Source organism: Pelophylax lessonae (assembly GCF_965119305.1).
Source record: "Pelophylax lessonae genome assembly, chromosome: 3".
Lineage (NCBI taxonomy): Eukaryota > Metazoa > Chordata > Amphibia > Anura > Ranidae > Pelophylax > Pelophylax lessonae.
In genome coordinates this window covers 260,786,766-260,803,424 of record NC_138770.1, presented here as the reverse complement: position 1 = coordinate 260,803,424, position 16,659 = coordinate 260,786,766, and the positions used below count along the sequence as shown (strand labels likewise).

General features: G+C 48.1%; 1 protein-coding gene across 1 annotated transcript in view; it reads left to right on the top strand.

Annotated features, from left to right (window-relative positions):
* The window catches only part of SERPINI2 (serpin family I member 2), a gene marked incomplete at its 5' end in the record, with an annotated part of 95,680 nt that overhangs the window by 75,076 nt on the left and 3,945 nt on the right, over positions 1-16,659 (top strand). The window contains 2 exons of the mRNA XM_082252183.1: positions 1,369-1,455; positions 14,397-14,483. Coding sequence (XP_082108309.1) covers positions 1,369-1,455; positions 14,397-14,483 — 174 coding nt within the window. The remainder of the gene's footprint in view (positions 1-1,368; positions 1,456-14,396; positions 14,484-16,659) is intronic.

The window sequence follows — 16,659 nt, the reverse complement described above, 5'->3', positions numbered from 1 at the left end:
GAGGGTGCAATCTTGGCCCAGTAAAGGCTCATTTCTAAGTCAGGGAACTGCCCTAATGTTTGCCCACATGACCGCAGTCCTCATCTGGTCCCGGGGATTAATGAGCGAGCTCCGCGCAAAATTTACCTCCACGTGCAGGTAGGCCCTGCCCAGAACACAATAGCGCTGCGGGAGGTAATCCAACGATTTTCTTTCCTTCAATCTGGGGTTGAAGGCAAAATAATTGCATAATGTATGGCCTGCTTTACTGTCCCTGGCCCACTACTTTCATGCATTAGATTTCAGTTCTTATGAAGGCTCAGCAGCACATGTGGGCATTACTTAGGATGGTCTGCATGCAAATGCAGTCTACTTAGAAAACACCCACTCCTCCAGACTGACACCTGCCAATCAAGGCATTTTGATATTTATATAACTCCTCTCAAGAACCAGGCCATTGCTTGCATCAGGCCTGGGAGCTTTTAAAAGGAGCACTGAGACAGGATATTGTGATTTCTTCAGAGACCTATAGTATGTAAAACACCCTGCTTATCCCTCCCTAGCCATGATCTGCCTGCACTGCATATAGAAGCACAGACATGCTGTCACTGGGTACAAATTAAGGTATTTAATGGAAATATTTTACTTTAAAATGTCATTAGCATATTGATGGGGAAGGCAGAGTATAAGCAGATTAAATGTAATTTTTAAGGAGGTTCTAATGTTTTCTCCACTGTTTTTTTTTTTAAAGTGTTTTTGTTGCTTTCTCTACTTGAGAAATTCCCCCTTACATCTTGTTCCAATGATCCCATTTCACCAGACCAAAAAATCTCCTCAATTAAGACACACACAGCAAATAAAGTCAGAGAGGGGTTCTAACCCTATCTCACACTATCTAGAACCAAAGAAATATTTTGGCTAGAGTTGGACTTTAAGAAAATACATCAGTTATATCCTGTGTTGTATGGTGGTTGCTCATTCTTGAATTTAAAGATTTAAAGCCTTTGGAAGAAGGGACAGGCTTCCATTCTGGATATATTTTTTATAACATTCAGCTAGGTAACCTAATTGAGTATATCACTGAGTGTATTAGGAAAGAAATCAATGCACATATTGCTATGTGAGCAATTGCAGGAATAATTGAGCCCACAATTAGAATATAACTGGGTTCTAAATATATAAAGAAGATTGTATGACACATTTCAGTAAATTACTTTCTAGCAGCTAGTTATTTTGCCATTTGCGTTTTAGCATTCACTTTCCAACATCATTCTTTGCTGATTTCCAGATACTGTTTGTCGTGAATAATATGTACACAGAAGGTCGAACATCAAGATTCTATGTAAATCTTTTGTCGTCTGTCATGTTTTCTATTTTTTATTTTTGTAGATACATCAAACTTGTACATTTCAAAAATGGTTCAAAAAGTTTCTATTGAAGTAAATGAAGCTGGGAGTGAAGCAGCCGCATCAACAGGTACAACAAAAAGATGAACATTCTTTATATTACATCCTTGGTTATTATTATTATTTGAGCACTGCAAAATAACTATTGATATAAGTCTGGACACAATAATATTTAAAGCAAAAAAAACATGTTTAGTACTTCTTTGCAATAAATGCTCATTTTCCCATTTTTTTAAAAAGATGCAGGAACAGTAAAATACCCATTGAGCCTGCCAAAAATCCAGTGAGTTTCTAATTTCCTGTAAAGAGCAGACAATGCTGCCTTTTCTGCAGTGAAATTCTGCAAAAGTCCATATTCTCTCCTGCTGGACTAAAAAAATCATATTCTCTCCATAACATGAGAGGGGTGTTCCTTAGGCTGGCCATACACTATACAATTTTCTTGTTCAACTTTCCTTTAGATTTACCAAAACCATGTAATATAGGGTCAAACCTAAACACTTTCAATTTGTATGCAGTCAGGCAGGCCCTTGCACTACATAGTTTAAGGTAAATCTAAAGGAAATTGAATAAGAAAATTGTATAGTGTATGGCCAGCCTTAGTATGGCACAAGGGTCTCCAAACTTTCTAAACAATGGGCCAGATTACTGTCCTTCAGACTTTAGGGGGCCGTTTTGAGGCCATTGGGAATAGAAAAGGTCCCCACATAAGTGGGAAAGAATAATGCCCTGTTATTTGTTTCAGTTAGAGTAATTGTGCCCAATAATTGGTATAAGTGGGGGGAATTGTGCCTCATCGTTGGTGTCACTTGGAGGAATTGTGCCCTATCATTGGTGTCACTGGGCCCCATTGTTGGTGTCATTGGGAGAAATTGTGCTCCATTTATAGTGTTATTGGGAGGAATAGTGCCCCATCTGGCCCCCAGGCTGAAGTTTGGAAACCACTGGTCTAGCAAATTAGAACTCTGCTCAACACTGCTCAGGATTTCAGGGCAGCAGAGGCAGCATTGTCAGCTCTCTATTGGAAGTATACGTCCTTTCTTGTAGATGCAACAGTAAGTATGAGAAAATATCTCCAAGGTGAGGGAGTTCCCATCTAGACAGCTGACACCAAAACATTTGTCCTTGGTGGAAAATTTCCCCTTAGACTGGATTCACATCTTTGTGGGGGGTTCCTGGTGCGAGACTACACCTGTTCCTGCAGTAGCAACCACCCATACAGAAAAATGCACTAGATGTGTGCAGGTGCCATTAATCCTAAATCATACCTGCATTGGCGACCCACACTGCATTTGCAGTTCCCGTGCGGGCTGCGATTCTAGAAATGGTGCAGGGATTTTTTCTCTGCATTTCAGGAGGCACGGCAACCCATTCAAATAAATGGGCTACCAAGCCCCCATAAGATGCGGTTTGCAGAGCCGCATTATTGTGAGCCTAGCCTTACCTTATGTTCTCATGAAAACTCTAAAATCTAGTTTTTACGTTTACTATGTGTCTCAGTGACAATGGCCACAAGGACAAATTAAAAAAACCCCAGCAGACACAGACTGCAAAAAAAAAAAACACATAGCAGAGGGTCTAACTAATCCCCCACTTTATCCCCCCCACCCAAAAGTTTTTATTTTACATACACTTTAAAGTGATAATAAACTCAACTGCAAAAATTTAATATATTGCAGCTTACCAATCATTAGATGTGGTGGCTGCATTTGTTTTCTTTATTTAGTCATTTTCCTCTCTTTTTACCTGGTGATCTGGCCAGCAACACACCTCCTGTATTAAAGTGCCTCCACTCTGGATGAAGGAGCACAGGGGCGATATTTGGACAGGAGCATTGTCTGCTGGGAGGAGACTAGCAGATTTAAAAACACTAACAAATTGAAACCAAACTCCAACCCAAACTGTATAAGCAGTTACAGCAACAGTTTATTTTTCCTTTTATGATAAAGGTTTTACATAAATAAATAAAACAGATCATTGTAAAACCCCTGTCAATGGCAAATGGTTTCTCTCATCGCTGAAACTGATACATCTGCAAGAGAGTGTGTTCTTTTGGAAAAACATCAGACTTACTGGGCAGATCACAAGGTGAAAGAAAAAGGAAAGAAAGCCTAAAAAGAAAACAAATGCAACCATCACATCTAAGAATTGGTAAGCTGCAATATAATAAATGTTTGCTTTTAGGTTTAATACCGCTTTTAGGTAAAATAAAAGGATCTTTAGAAAAAAATGATGTAGTCATTTAGCATGTTATTGAAGGTCACTGTCATCTGTGTCATTTTAGTAAAGTATTGTATTCAGGGCATGGTATAACAATACTGGTTGTAAAGCGTGGTAACAGTTTCATAGTGTAATGGTTTTAAAGGGTTATTCGAATGTTAGGAGTGTCATCACCATATCTTAAGCCCTGTACACACGCACCGATTGTTGGTCGACCGATCGGCCGTCTTTTGTCCAGTGTTGTTGTGTTGGTTGAAATGTGTTCTAGACTGCACACAAACTTTGTCGGCCAACAACAACCAACTGCAGAAGTGATGTCATGTTCTGGTCTACTTTTCGTGTGTTTTTTCTTCTCTGAGCATGCCCAGTCTTGCTCATCTGACTTTTATCAGCCGAAATCTGTACTGACTGACGAACAATCGGCCGTTCTGGTGACGGCCAACAAAAATTTTATAACATGCACACCAGATTTTGTTCGGCCGAAAAGTCGCAGTCGGTTGTCGGAATCATCATACTAACAAGCCGATAATCAGCCGATCGGGCGGCGGCCGAAAATTCATGGCCAACAATCGGTACGTGTGTACGGGGCTTTAGATTGCATTCTGATTCAAGTTGACTATTCAGTTTTAACAATTATTGCCACAAATGTAGAAAGAAGACAGAGATCATTGCAGCCAGCTGATCGCGCTTCCGAAGACACCTAAGGAGCTTTAGAACAGTGTAATTTAAACAAGTTCAACACTTTCACTGGGTAGCATATTTTTAATTAGATTATAAAGACAGATGATGTGCCCAAGATATTTTAAACCAGTAAAAGTCTTATGTAGCTCTTGCTATCTCATTTTTATTAATTAATTCATGAATTCATTTTTAATCTCATGCGAGAATTTTTTTTGTCTTTACCTATAATTGATGTTGACACCTTTGCTCACCAAACCTCTACATTCATGACCACCTGTGTCCAAATCATTATCCAATCCACTTGTGACAAACTGCCTATAGCCTGAAGCAATAGTTGTCAACCATTGCTATGTGTATGATAGAGAATAATTCTGGTGGCCTCTAAGGGTAAAATAATAGGCAAATAATATTGTATACGTAGCACCATTCCCCCCCCCCCCCCCCCCTGGAGTTGCTGAAGTCAGGGTTCCCCACTGCTGCACAGCCAGTCACACAACATTTCCTTCTTGCATCCAGACACAGAAATCAGTCCTTTGGCTTGCACAAACTTGCTTCCCTTTAGTTCAGCTTCTGCTGGCTCACTACTGGAGGAGCTAACAGTCTCTTGTCAGCTCAGTAACAACCCATTACAGGCTAGGAACGACTCAGTCCCTTAGTAAAATAGCACACAAGGAGTGAACAGCATCTCGCACCACCTTCTGCTTCCCCACAGACACTAATCCCAGGTCCACTGCAGAATTGCTAGCCCTCCAGCAAGGCCCGAAGCGAAAGAAAAAAAAAAAAAAATAGCGCAGGGCAGACATGACCATGTGAAGAGGGGAGACAGGGCAGGTGTGAGTTAAATTAAATTGTTTTGAGTTGGGGGGTATTCAGGGATTGGTGTATCAGGTTTGGGAGGGGTTGAGGTACAGTTAGGAGGGGTGGCCCCTCAGATTGGAGGTCAGTGGAAGTTCAACGGACGAAGGAAGAAGAAGCTTGGTCACCCACCTTTTTCACTGCAGAGCATCTCACCTCAGCTTCCCTGGTCTGTGATGGCGGATTTGGACGTTTTGCTGGAGCAAATTAAGGCCGCTGCCGCGGTGAAGGGGACTGAGTGGCTCCGGTCCCAGGTCTCCACGTTGATGGGGGTTCAGGACTCTGCACAGGATTCGGAGGGGCTTGCGGTCCCGCGGGCTCGGCGGTCACGGCCGCCGGAGCGTTTTTCACCGGACCCTTCCCCTCGAGCTCAGCGTCATCCTAGGAGCCCCGACAGGGACCCTTCAGGGCCGCCGGCTAAGCGTACTCCTGCTGCGGCCGTGCGCGCCTCTGGGAGGAATCCTCTGCATGGACGGAGCTCTGGGGGTAGTGGGGGGAGGCGGCCTTCGGTCTCTCCCCGTCCCTCTCGCCGGGGTGCTACTGGACTGGCGGGCTCCCCTACTGGCGATGCTCCGGTCGGAGGGGTGCCTCGGCGTGGGAGCGGCTTCATGGCGGCCGGTGGCAGCAGTGATCGGCGGGACTCGGAGTCGGCCTCGGCTGGGCGCAGAGAGATGACGCGGCGGGGCAAGTCACGTGGCCGGGTCATCGGAAGTTCGGCTGGTTCACAGAGGTCTCCGTCGGGCGGAGCTGGAGTACGGGGGCGTGGACGCCTGTCGCTCGGCTCTGCAGATGGCGGGAGTGCGACACCTGGTGGACGGATGTCGGCGGTGCCCGGGGACGATCGTTCGGAAGGCGAAGTGTCCGGATCGGATGTGGAAGAGGATGTCGGTGGTCGGTCGGCGACGAGGGAGGCTGGATCGGCGGCTGGGGGCGCCCCCCCCCGGGCAGACAGGTGAGGTCACAATTCCTTCTCTGGCTTTGTCTGATTTGCGGGGCTTGTTTGATGTGGGGGGTGGGAGTGCTGGAGGGGCTCGGGGGGTGGGGGTGTCCCGGCCAGTGGGGGCGGGGACCCCGGAAGGGGGTGATAATGGGGGTTTGAGGGGCTTCCTCCTGGGTCTACGGGACCTCTTGGGGCGTTTGCCCCCGGGGGACGGGGGCCGCTTGTCTCCAGCGGCGGCTTGGGTGCCTCCGGCGGGGGGCTCGGGCACGGAGCCGGGGGGGGCCCCGGGGCTGGCGGGGCCGTCTTCCACGGGGCTAGTTGCGGGGGGGGCTGGGGCCCCTCCCCAGGTTGTTGGTGCTCCGGCAGTGGTGGCGGTGACGGCCGGGGCGACGGGGGACAAGACCGGGACGGCGAAGGAGGGGAAGGCGGACGCTGTTCGCCTGGACGATTCAGCGAAAGGTGAGGTATATGTTTGTTTTGAGGGCCTGTTGGGGGCACATTTGAAGCAGGAAGTCCGGGAGAAGATCTGGAAGGGTGAGTACGTGGAAATCTTCACGCTGTTGCCCCTCGAGAAGTTTCACCTGGACAGGGTTAAACCGGAGGAGCGCAAGAAGGAGGACGAGGAGGCGCGACGCTATCGGCTTATCCCTCGGACCTTCGCCAATTGGCTGCAGGCCTTTGCCATTCTGGCGGGCGTCATAGGGGAAAAGGCGCCGGAAAACTGCTCGGCCCTGTTCTGCTACATGGACGCTGTAGGGGAAGCCTATCGGGTTTACGGGGGGTCGGCCTGGCTGCGGTACGACGAACAGTTCCGGCAGCGGAAGGCGGTTAGGCCGTCCTTGCGGTGGGACCACAAGGACATCAGCCTGTGGATGCGGCTCATGTCGTCTGCGAAGGCTCCGAATCAGTTTTTTCCAGGGGGGGCCGGTGGTTCTGCGACCCCGGGACAGCCGGCCGCAAAGAGGAGGGGTTTCTGCTGGCAATTTAATGAGGGTTCCTGTAAGTTCGGTGGCACATGTCGCTTCAAACATGAATGCTCCGGTTGCGGAGGTTCCCATTCCTTGGCTCGGTGTTTTAAGTCCGGAAAAGGGCGGTCCGGAGAGCCTTCGCACAAAGGGGACGACGCCGGTGAGGGTGGAAAGGCTGCGGCCTTTTCTAGATAGGTACCCCGATAGGGCGGCTGCTCGACTTCTGTGGGAGGGTTTTGCGGTGGGTTTTCGTATCCCTTGCTCTTTGGCCTCGGTGCCGCCGGTGGCGAGGAATTTGCGTTCGGCATTGCGCCACCCTTTGGTGGTGTCGGATAAGTTGCACAAGGAAGTGGCTCTCGGTCGCATGGCGGGCCCGTTCTCGGAGGTGCCGGTGCGTGACTTGGTGGTTTCGCCGTTGGGGGTGGTTCCCAAGAAGGAACCCAACAAGTTTCGCCTCATTCACCACCTCTCCTTCCCGAAGGGTGGGTCTGTGAATGACGCCATCGACCCGGAGGCCTGTACGGTGTCTTACATTTCCTTTGACGCCGCGGTGGCCTGGGTGCGACATTATGGGCGGGGGGCCTTGATGGCCAATTCGGACATTGAGGCGGCGTTCAGGTTGCTCCCGGTTCACCCGGACAGTTTTCGATTGCTGGGCTGCCGGTGGCAGGGGGCGTATTATGTGGATCGCTGCCTTCCTATGGGCTGCTCCATATCATGCGCGCTGTTTGAGACCTTCAGTTCCTTTGTGGAGTGGGTGGTTCGGGAGGTTTCCGGTGTGAATTCGGTGATCCACTATTTGGACGACTTTCTGTGTGTGGGCCCGCCCGCTTCCAACGGGTGCGCGATCCTGCTTGCCACGTTGCAGCATGTGGCCGGGAGCTTCGGCATTCCGTTGGCCCCCGACAAGACGGAAGGCCCGACCACGGTGCTCAGCTTCTGTCGTGGATTCGGAGGCCATGGAGTGTCGCCTACCGGAGGATAAATTGGGGGCTTTGAGAGCTGAAATTGAAGGGGTGCTGGGTTTGCGCAAGATTCAGTTGCGCAGCTTGCAGTCGTTGCTGGGTAAATTGAATTTTGCCTGCCGCATTATGCCCATGGGCCGGGTCTTCTGCCGACGGCTGTCGGCGGCGACTTCGGGGGTGAAGTTGCCCACTCACTTCGTCAGGCTCAACAGGGAACACAGGGATGACTTGCGTCTGTGGCACGGTTTTTTGGCCACATACAATGGTAGATCCTTGTGGATGGCCGGGCCGATCAGCAACTTTGATTTGGAACTGTTTACCGATGCTGCTGGTTCGGCGGGGTACGGGGCTTTTCACCGGGGGGCGTGGAGCACCGCCCCTTGGCCGGGGGCATGGCAGGTAGCGGGGCTGGTCAGCAACTTGGTGTTGCTGGAACTGTTCCCGGTGGCGGTGGCCCTGGAGATTTGGGGGGCGGAGTTCAGGAACCTGAAGGTTCGCCTCCATTGCGACAATCTCGGGGTGGTTCAGGTGATCAACCGCGCGTCGGCTTCGTCTCAGCCGGTGGTGCGCCTCCTCAGGTATTTGGTTTTGCGGTGTCTACGGTTGAATGTTTTCCTGTACGCTGTGCACATTCCGGGGGTTAAGAATGATATTGCTGACGCGCTGTCTCGTTTTCAGTGGGACAGGTTCCGGGAGTTGGCACCGGCAGCGGAGCAACGCGGAGTCACGTGTCCGGAGTGGCTATGGGGGATTGCCTTGGGGTCCTCGCTGGATGGATCAGGAAGTCGGTGAGCGAGTCCACGTGGTCGGCTTATTGCAAGGTATGGTTGGAGTGGCTCGAGGTGTTGCGGGTGGCATCGGTGGATCCTCTGGGTCCGGAGGTCAGGTGGGTGTTACTTTCTTTTGTCTCTGATCATTTTGAGAGGGGCGCGTCGGCTTCCGCTGTGGCTCGCAAGTTGTCCGGCCTGGCCTTTCTGTTTAAATTTCTGGGTTGTCAGGATTACACGAAGGACTTCGTGGTGAGACAAGCGTTACGGGGCTATTCCAGGGCTTATCGGAGGAGGGACACTAGGCGCCCGGTGTCCTTCGCTCTTTTGCAGGACGTCTGCCGGCAATTGGGGGAGCACTGCGCCTCGAGTTACGAGGTGGTGTTGTTTAAGGCGGCCTTTTCTCTCGCTTTCTTCGGGGCTTTCCGGATTGGGGAATTGGTCAGCTCCTCCCGGACGGTGCCGGGGGGCCTATTGGGTCAGGATGTCTCTGTCGGTCGGGAGGGGGTTACTATCCTCCTTCGACGGTCCAAAACGGACCAGAGTGGCAAGGGGGTCCGTGTCCGGTTGTTCGCGGTGCCGTCTTCACCGCTGTGCCCGGTAGGGGCGGTTCGGGATTACTGGGCACTCCGCCCTTCGCGGCCCGGTTCATTTTTAATGCATGCGGACGGGTCGTCGTTATCTCGTTTTCAATTTGTATCGGTGTTCAGAAGGTGTGTGGGCTCTTTGGGTTTGGATGCCAGTAGGTTTGCATCTCATTCCTTTCGGATCGGGGCGGCCACTGAGGCTGCACGCTGGGGATTGAATGACGATGCGGTCAAACGCATTGGGCGCTGGGAGTCTAGGAGGTTCTTGTTGTACGTTCGTCCACAGCTGTTGGTGTAGGGTATGTACGGGGGGTGGTTTTGTCGCTGGGGGGGTGTGGGCCCGGCTGGTTATCTGATTATTGGTTGGTTTTCTTTTCCTTTTGTCCCCTTTTCTTGTAGGTTTGGAACCCTGCCTTGTTTGGATCGTGGGACACTCGTATGTTTTCTGGGGGGCCCGGAGAGCTGATGTGCGTCCTAATGGTAGACAACTTGGTTTTTCTCGGCACGAGGCTTGTGTCAGGTGGCTGGGGGTGCCGGGGCTTACTTGGGGCAGGGTCCTTCCCGAAGTGCATCGTTTCGCCCGGTTGGACAGGCAGCCAGATGTTTTGGTGCTGCATGCCGGGGGCAACGATTTGGGGGCCAGGTCCGCGCGGGCCTTGATCAGGGACATAAAGTTGGATTTCCTTCGGCTGCGCACGGCTTTTCCGGCGCTGCTTGTAGTTTGGTCGGATATGGTGGCCCGCACGTCCTGGCGCATGGCCAGGTCGGTCGCGCGCCTTAATAAGGCTCGGATTAAGTTGAACAAGGAAGTGGGGCGCTTTGTGTGTCGGAATGGGGGGTTGGTGGTTCGCCACCTGGAGTTGGAAGTGGACACATGGCGGTATCTGCGGGATGATGGAGTCCACCTCAATGCGGTGGGTATAGATTTATGGGCCCTGGGATTACAGGATGGGATCCAGCGAGCCTTGAGGGTTTGGAGGGGCACGCAAGGGTAAGGTGTCACCCTTGGGTGCTGGTGGCGTTTTGTTGGTCTTTGCTGGCGGGGGAGGTGAACAGTTTAGGATAAGGGTATGGTTGGGACTCATCGTTGGTATGGGTCCCTATGGTGCATTCCATTTAATGTCAGTTTAAATGGAATTCAAAATGGTGGCACTGCGGGGAGTGGTTTGTCTCCGAGCCGGTGACGCGGCTGGAGGCCTATCAGGGCACAGGTCCCGCAGTGCAGGATTTGGAATTATTTGGAGGAGCCTCAAAGACCAACAGGCCTAATGACTGATTGTTTTATGTTTGTAAGGAATGTTTTTTCTCCTTATGTTAATTTTAAGGTAAAAGGGTTAATAAAATGGCTGCTGTGGCCAATTAACTCCAAGCACGGTGTGGTCTCAATTATTTAGGTAAAGGGAAAGGTTTATGGCATGGGGGTGGAGCCTTTGGCTTTAAGCAGCCTAAAGAGTTTGGGGGTGACATCTATTCTACATTGGTCAAGCAAGGCCCGAAGCGAAAGAAAAAAAAAAAAAAATAGCGCAGGGCAGACATGACCATGTGAAGAGGGGAGACAGGGCAGGTGTGAGTTAAATTAAATTGTTTTGAGTTGGGGGGTATTCAGGGATTGGTGTATCAGGTTTGGGAGGGGTTGAGGTACAGTTAGGAGGGGTGGCCCCTCAGATTGGAGGTCAGTGGAAGTTCAACGGACGAAGGAAGAAGAAGCTTCCCACCCGCCCTCCCTAATTTCTGGGACTGTTATGGTTGATTTTGATTCATGTCTTTTGTGCTTTCTGTCCTTTCTGGGGGAATTTTATATTGTCATGGCAGCTGGGCGTTTTGTTGGTCTTTGCTGGCGGGGGAGGTGAACAGTTTAGGATAAGGGTATGGTTGGGACTCATCGTTGGTATGGGTCCCTATGGTGCATTCCATTTAATGTCAGTTTAAATGGAATTCAAAATGGTGGCACTGCGGGGAGTGGTTTGTCTCCGAGCCGGTGACGCGGCTGGAGGCCTATCAGGGCACAGGTCCCGCAGTGCAGGATTTGGAATTATTTGGAGGAGCCTCAAAGACCAACAGGCCTAATGACTGATTGTTTTATGTTTGTAAGGAATGTTTTTTCTCCTTATGTTAATTTTAAGGTAAAAGGGTTAATAAAATGGCTGCTGTGGCCAATTAACTCCAAGCACGGTGTGGTCTCAATTATTTAGGTAAAGGGAAAGGTTTATGGCATGGGGGTGGAGCCTTTGGCTTTAAGCAGCCTAAAGAGTTTGGGGGTGACATCTATTCTACATTGGTCATGGCTGCCACCAGCCCACCTGGCTGCTTTCTTTTCCCACTCCCCCTGACTGACACACACATGGAGACTCCCCAGGGAAAGGTTGGATGAAGACATGGCACACCGCTGTCTTCAAGAGAGCACTGCTACAGCTGGCAATCTCTCCCCTTGTCTGTCCCTGCACCATGCTGATCTACTCACTGTCTCTCCTTGCTCTCTCTGCTGCCTCTCCAGTTAGGGTCTCTCCAACTGCCTCTGTGGTGGGATCCTGCCAGGCCAGCCTCCCGAGTTCCAGCCTGAGGTAAAACCCCTCCCCAGCAGGGGTCCCTCAGGGGCCACTGACAGTCTCTCCTCAGCACTGCTTCTCCATCTTTCCCCTGACTCCCTTTTTGGCATGACTCATGTCTATTTAAGGGCTCCTCAATTCCCTGCCAGACCCCCAACCTGGGGACTGGCTAAAGGCCCCTAAATATTCAAGGCAACCTCTCCTAATTTCCGCCCACTATTTTCTAGAACGTTCTCCAACATTCTAGAAATGGGCAGGCACCAGAAAGCTGCCAGGATGAGTAATCAAGCCCTGGCCTCTAATAACCCTGACCCAGATTCAGTGACTCAGGTTTATCCCTGGGCCAGACTATAGTTTACCTACTCTTACTTTTAGTAGCACACACTAGAGGGTTCTACATATACATATAATGAAAGTATGATTATTAATTACAGTGGTTGTAAACATCCCCATAAAAATGAAAAATCAACAAAGAATATCCTTCTATAGTGTGTACGTGCCTTAGTTCAAAGCACTTAGTGTGATTCCTGTCTCATTTCTCTGCCATCTGTATTAGTCACTTCTGACAGTCTATGCTGACACCAGACAGTCCCGGAAGGTGATTGACAGTCTCAACTGTCTCAACTGTGCATGTTTCCTTAGGAGACTATATAAAAGGGGGAAGGGTGTGTTCCTTTCTTCTACTCAACTTTCAGGTTACACTCTGCTCTACTCTCTGTGCTGTGTATGACATAAAATCCCTTCCCTCTGCCTCTGGAGCTGAGAATTGCCATGTAAATTCTGTACTTTGAATGGTTGTGGAGGAGAAGAGACTGCAGATAAAAAGGTACAACTAATGTAGGAGGATTTGTTTAATGTATGTGTATCACCTGAGGCCAGTCACCTCACTGGGTATATAAAAGGGTTTATGATCACTGCATTATTGCTGCATTCACACCCGAGCAGAGCGCTTTTCAGGTGTATTTTTTGATTGTTTTCACACTTTTTTGTGCAATTATACAAGTGTTTTCTAAGTGAAATTTAAGTGTTTTACATGTGTATTCAGGCTTCAGCTTTTTGTTTTAGCCAATGGAAAGCACCATAGGGAGGGTTCTAGTTCTTATAGGCTAAAAAAAAAAACACCTGACAAAGCATGTGAAAGCTGAAATCCCATTTACGTCTATGGGGCCAAAAATGCCCAAATCTGCCTTAAAAATAGCTTATGTAGCTTTTAACCACTTAAGGACCGCCCACCGCAGATTTACTGCCACAGGCAGCCCCTCCTGCGCGAAGCAATGAAACTGTAGGTTGGCGCTTCCGCCCCCACTCAGCAGAGGGGACTCCGATGCATGGGGCCGGCGGCTCTGATTGCCGCCGGGCACCCGTGATCCTTCCCCACTAAGAGAGAAGGACGGTCAGCTGTTGTAAGCAAAGCTGACCGTTCTTCTCTCTGGAATGATCACAGAGTGCCTGTGATCCTTCTATGTAGGATCACAGGTGTCTTTGATCACTTCAAAAGACCAATCCCCATACAGTTAGAAACACTCCCCCAGGGTTACATTTAACCCCTTGATCACCCACTGTGTTAACCCCTTCCCTGCCAGTGTCATTATTACAGTAACAGTGCATGTGTTTAGTACTGATTACTGTAGTAATGTCACTGGTCCCTCCAAAAGTGTCAAAAATGTCAGTTAGGGGTCCGATCTGTCTGCCCCAATGTCGCAGTCCCGCTAAAAATCGCAGATCGCCACCATTACTAGTAAAAAAAAAAAAAAACAATAAAAAATAAATCTTTCCCCTAGTTATTAGAAGCGATAACTTTTGCGCAAACCAATCAAAATACGCTTATTGTGATTTTTTTTTTTTTTTTACAAAAATATGTAGCAGAAAACAAATTGGCCTAAAATGTTAAAAAATTTAGATTTTTACATTTTTTGGGAATGTTATATAGCAGAATGTGAATTTTTTTTTTTTTTCAGAATTGTCGCTATTTTTTTGTTTATAGCGCAAAAAAATAAAAACCGCAGAGGTGATCAAATAACACCAAAAGAAACCTCTATTTGTGGGAAAAAAAGGACATCAATTTTATTTAGGTACAGCGTTGCAAGACCACACAATTGTCCGATAAAGTAACGCAGTGCCGAATCGCAAAAAATGTCCTGGTCATTAAGGGGGCAAATCCTTCCGGTCCAGAAGTGATTAAAGCATCAGGCGCCAAAGCTACAGGCACCTGAGCGCTCACATGTGAACATCTACTATTGAAATACATGGGATTTTGGATGTTCATTGTTTTGAAGCTTTGCGCAACAAAACAGTCAGCTACGAATAGGGCTTTAAAATCATAATATTTTGCTGGTAAAACATTTGCACATATTTAGCGGGTGCTGGTAATGTTAAGGGATAAAACACTGGCTTTTAGGAGGTACGATCTTCAATAAAGTTTAGAATCTCTTGCCTAGAAAACTGAATAGAAAAGCTAATATGTTAATACTGCCTTTTTCAGGGATGCAGGTAGCTGCAATGAGCCTTACCAATCACAGATTTGTAGCTGATCGTCCTTTCCTGTTTTTTATTCGGCACAATACATCAGGTGAGTTGACCTTAAAAAATACTAAATCTTTTAAATACTGTGTTCTTCATAAATCCAAGTTCTAATCAAGTTAGTCCATTACTTTAAAACATTAACTGAATAAACAATGGCAAAGGCTGTTGCTTAACTTCATTTGCTATGCGCTATTGTGACATCTGATCTAGTTAATGGCTCAACAGATGACAACGGCAAATAAAATGATTTACTTTAAGGCTGACAGTGCATAGTATTCATTTGTCACTCAAAATCACACATCAGATTTTATTATTGGCCAAGACACAGTTCACTGTGCATGAATAACAAAAATGCATGTGTTTGTCTCCACACCATTTGAGCAGAATATCTAGTCTGTTTACTTAGATTAAATTAAGTATATCAGTAAAGTCTTGCATGCTAAGATAATTTCAAACACAGATTTTAAGCTGAATTCCAAAAATTCAGCCACTTTGTAAAAAGTGAAGGCACACTATAGCTTGTAAGAGATGGTTTGAATCCCGGCTATTATTCCAGCAGGGACCAGCCAAGATTAGAACCATCTATGGGCAGGCTGTTTGTACCCAAGTTGATCCATCAGTTGACATGGGTACAACCAGCATTCCAGATTTTTACATGCGATTATAGCCGCTAGCAATACTCACTGTTTTCTTCTGGCAGGTAAGGCCCCCTGTGGTTACAGGAAAGAAAATTGCATTGTCTATGTCCTGCCTATGCGTTAAGTCCAAGGAGCTGCATGACAGTTTCTGAGCTTATTTCTGTTATTTACATTTGACAGGTTTATTGTTCTGCCGGAGCGACACTCAGCGGATCCGAGAGGAGAGAAACACCCAGTGCAGCTTTACCTTCCCCTCCCCTCTGCTGCCTATTCACAGAAGCCTTTGTATTTTGAGAATGTGTTTGCATAATACCAAGGCTTCTGTGATTGGGCAGGAGGAAGGGAGGAGCATGCATAGCAGCTGCAGGGACTCTCCTGTTCAAGATGTAGAGCTCTCCCAGAAGTACAGCAATAGCTGTCTTCTAGGGGTACTACAATGCTGCCAGCTATAAATAATAGAGCCAAGCCTAGGAGATGTCATGCACCTCGTTGGACCTAACTGGTAGTGTATCTTTATTTTTTACAAAGGATTCAAATTCCTGGAATTCAGCTTTAAAAGGAACTTTAGTGTCTTATAATAATGTTAAAGCCAAACTGGGCTTTCATCTTAAATGTGCAGGGAGAACTTCCACATAATGATATAGCATCACTCTCTGCAGCAGTCACCTGTAATCTCAGAGCTGAGACGGTGAAACCTTGGGCTCACAAAAAGTGTGTTAAATTAGCTGGGTATCATTCAGCTCAGAAGAGTAGTGGTAACTTATCACTGGATCAGTGTTCAGGGGACAGCACTATATATTGGGTGAGTATACCAGCTGGAGCTGCATTTGTATTTTTTTCTTTTATTCAAATTAGCTGGTGGGGGGCTAAACATTTTTATTCTTTGTCCAAGCTGGATTTGGGCTTTCAGTGAAGGCAGGATGTCAATGAAGTTACCTAGTGTTGCCTTTTTAGGCTTTAAGCTCTCTCCCCAGATGTCCCTAAAGGGATTGTAAAGTCAGAACGTTTTTTTTTTAAATAATGCATTCTATGCATTAAGATAAAAAAAACCTCCTGTGTGCAGCAGCCTCCCCCCCCCCCCCAGCCTCTCTAATACTTACCTGAGCCTATCTCTATCCAGCAATGTTGCAGGAGTGTCTCAGCTGCCCTGGACTCCCCTCCTTATTGGCTGAGACAGCAGCGCGGCTCCCGCTGCTGTCAATCAAAGTCAGTCAGCCAATCAGGAGAGAGAGGGGGGCGGAACCAGGTTGTGGCTCTGTGTCTGAATGGACACAGGGAGCTGGGACTCGGGTGCCCCCACAGCAAGCTGTTTGCTGTGGGGGCACTCAAAAGGAGGGAGGGGCCAGGAGCATAGAAAAGGGATCCAAGAAGAGGAGGATCCAGGCCACTCTGTGCAAAACCAACTGCACAGAGGAGGTAAGTATAACATGTTTATTATAAAAAAAAAAAAAACAAGACTTTACAATCACCTTAAAGCCCCTATTACACTTGTGCAAAATGCAAGGTCGCATGCCAAGTTGTACCCCATGATTTCCAATGAGTACTATTCATATCTGTGCAACGTTAAGTCGCAGCGACTTCAAA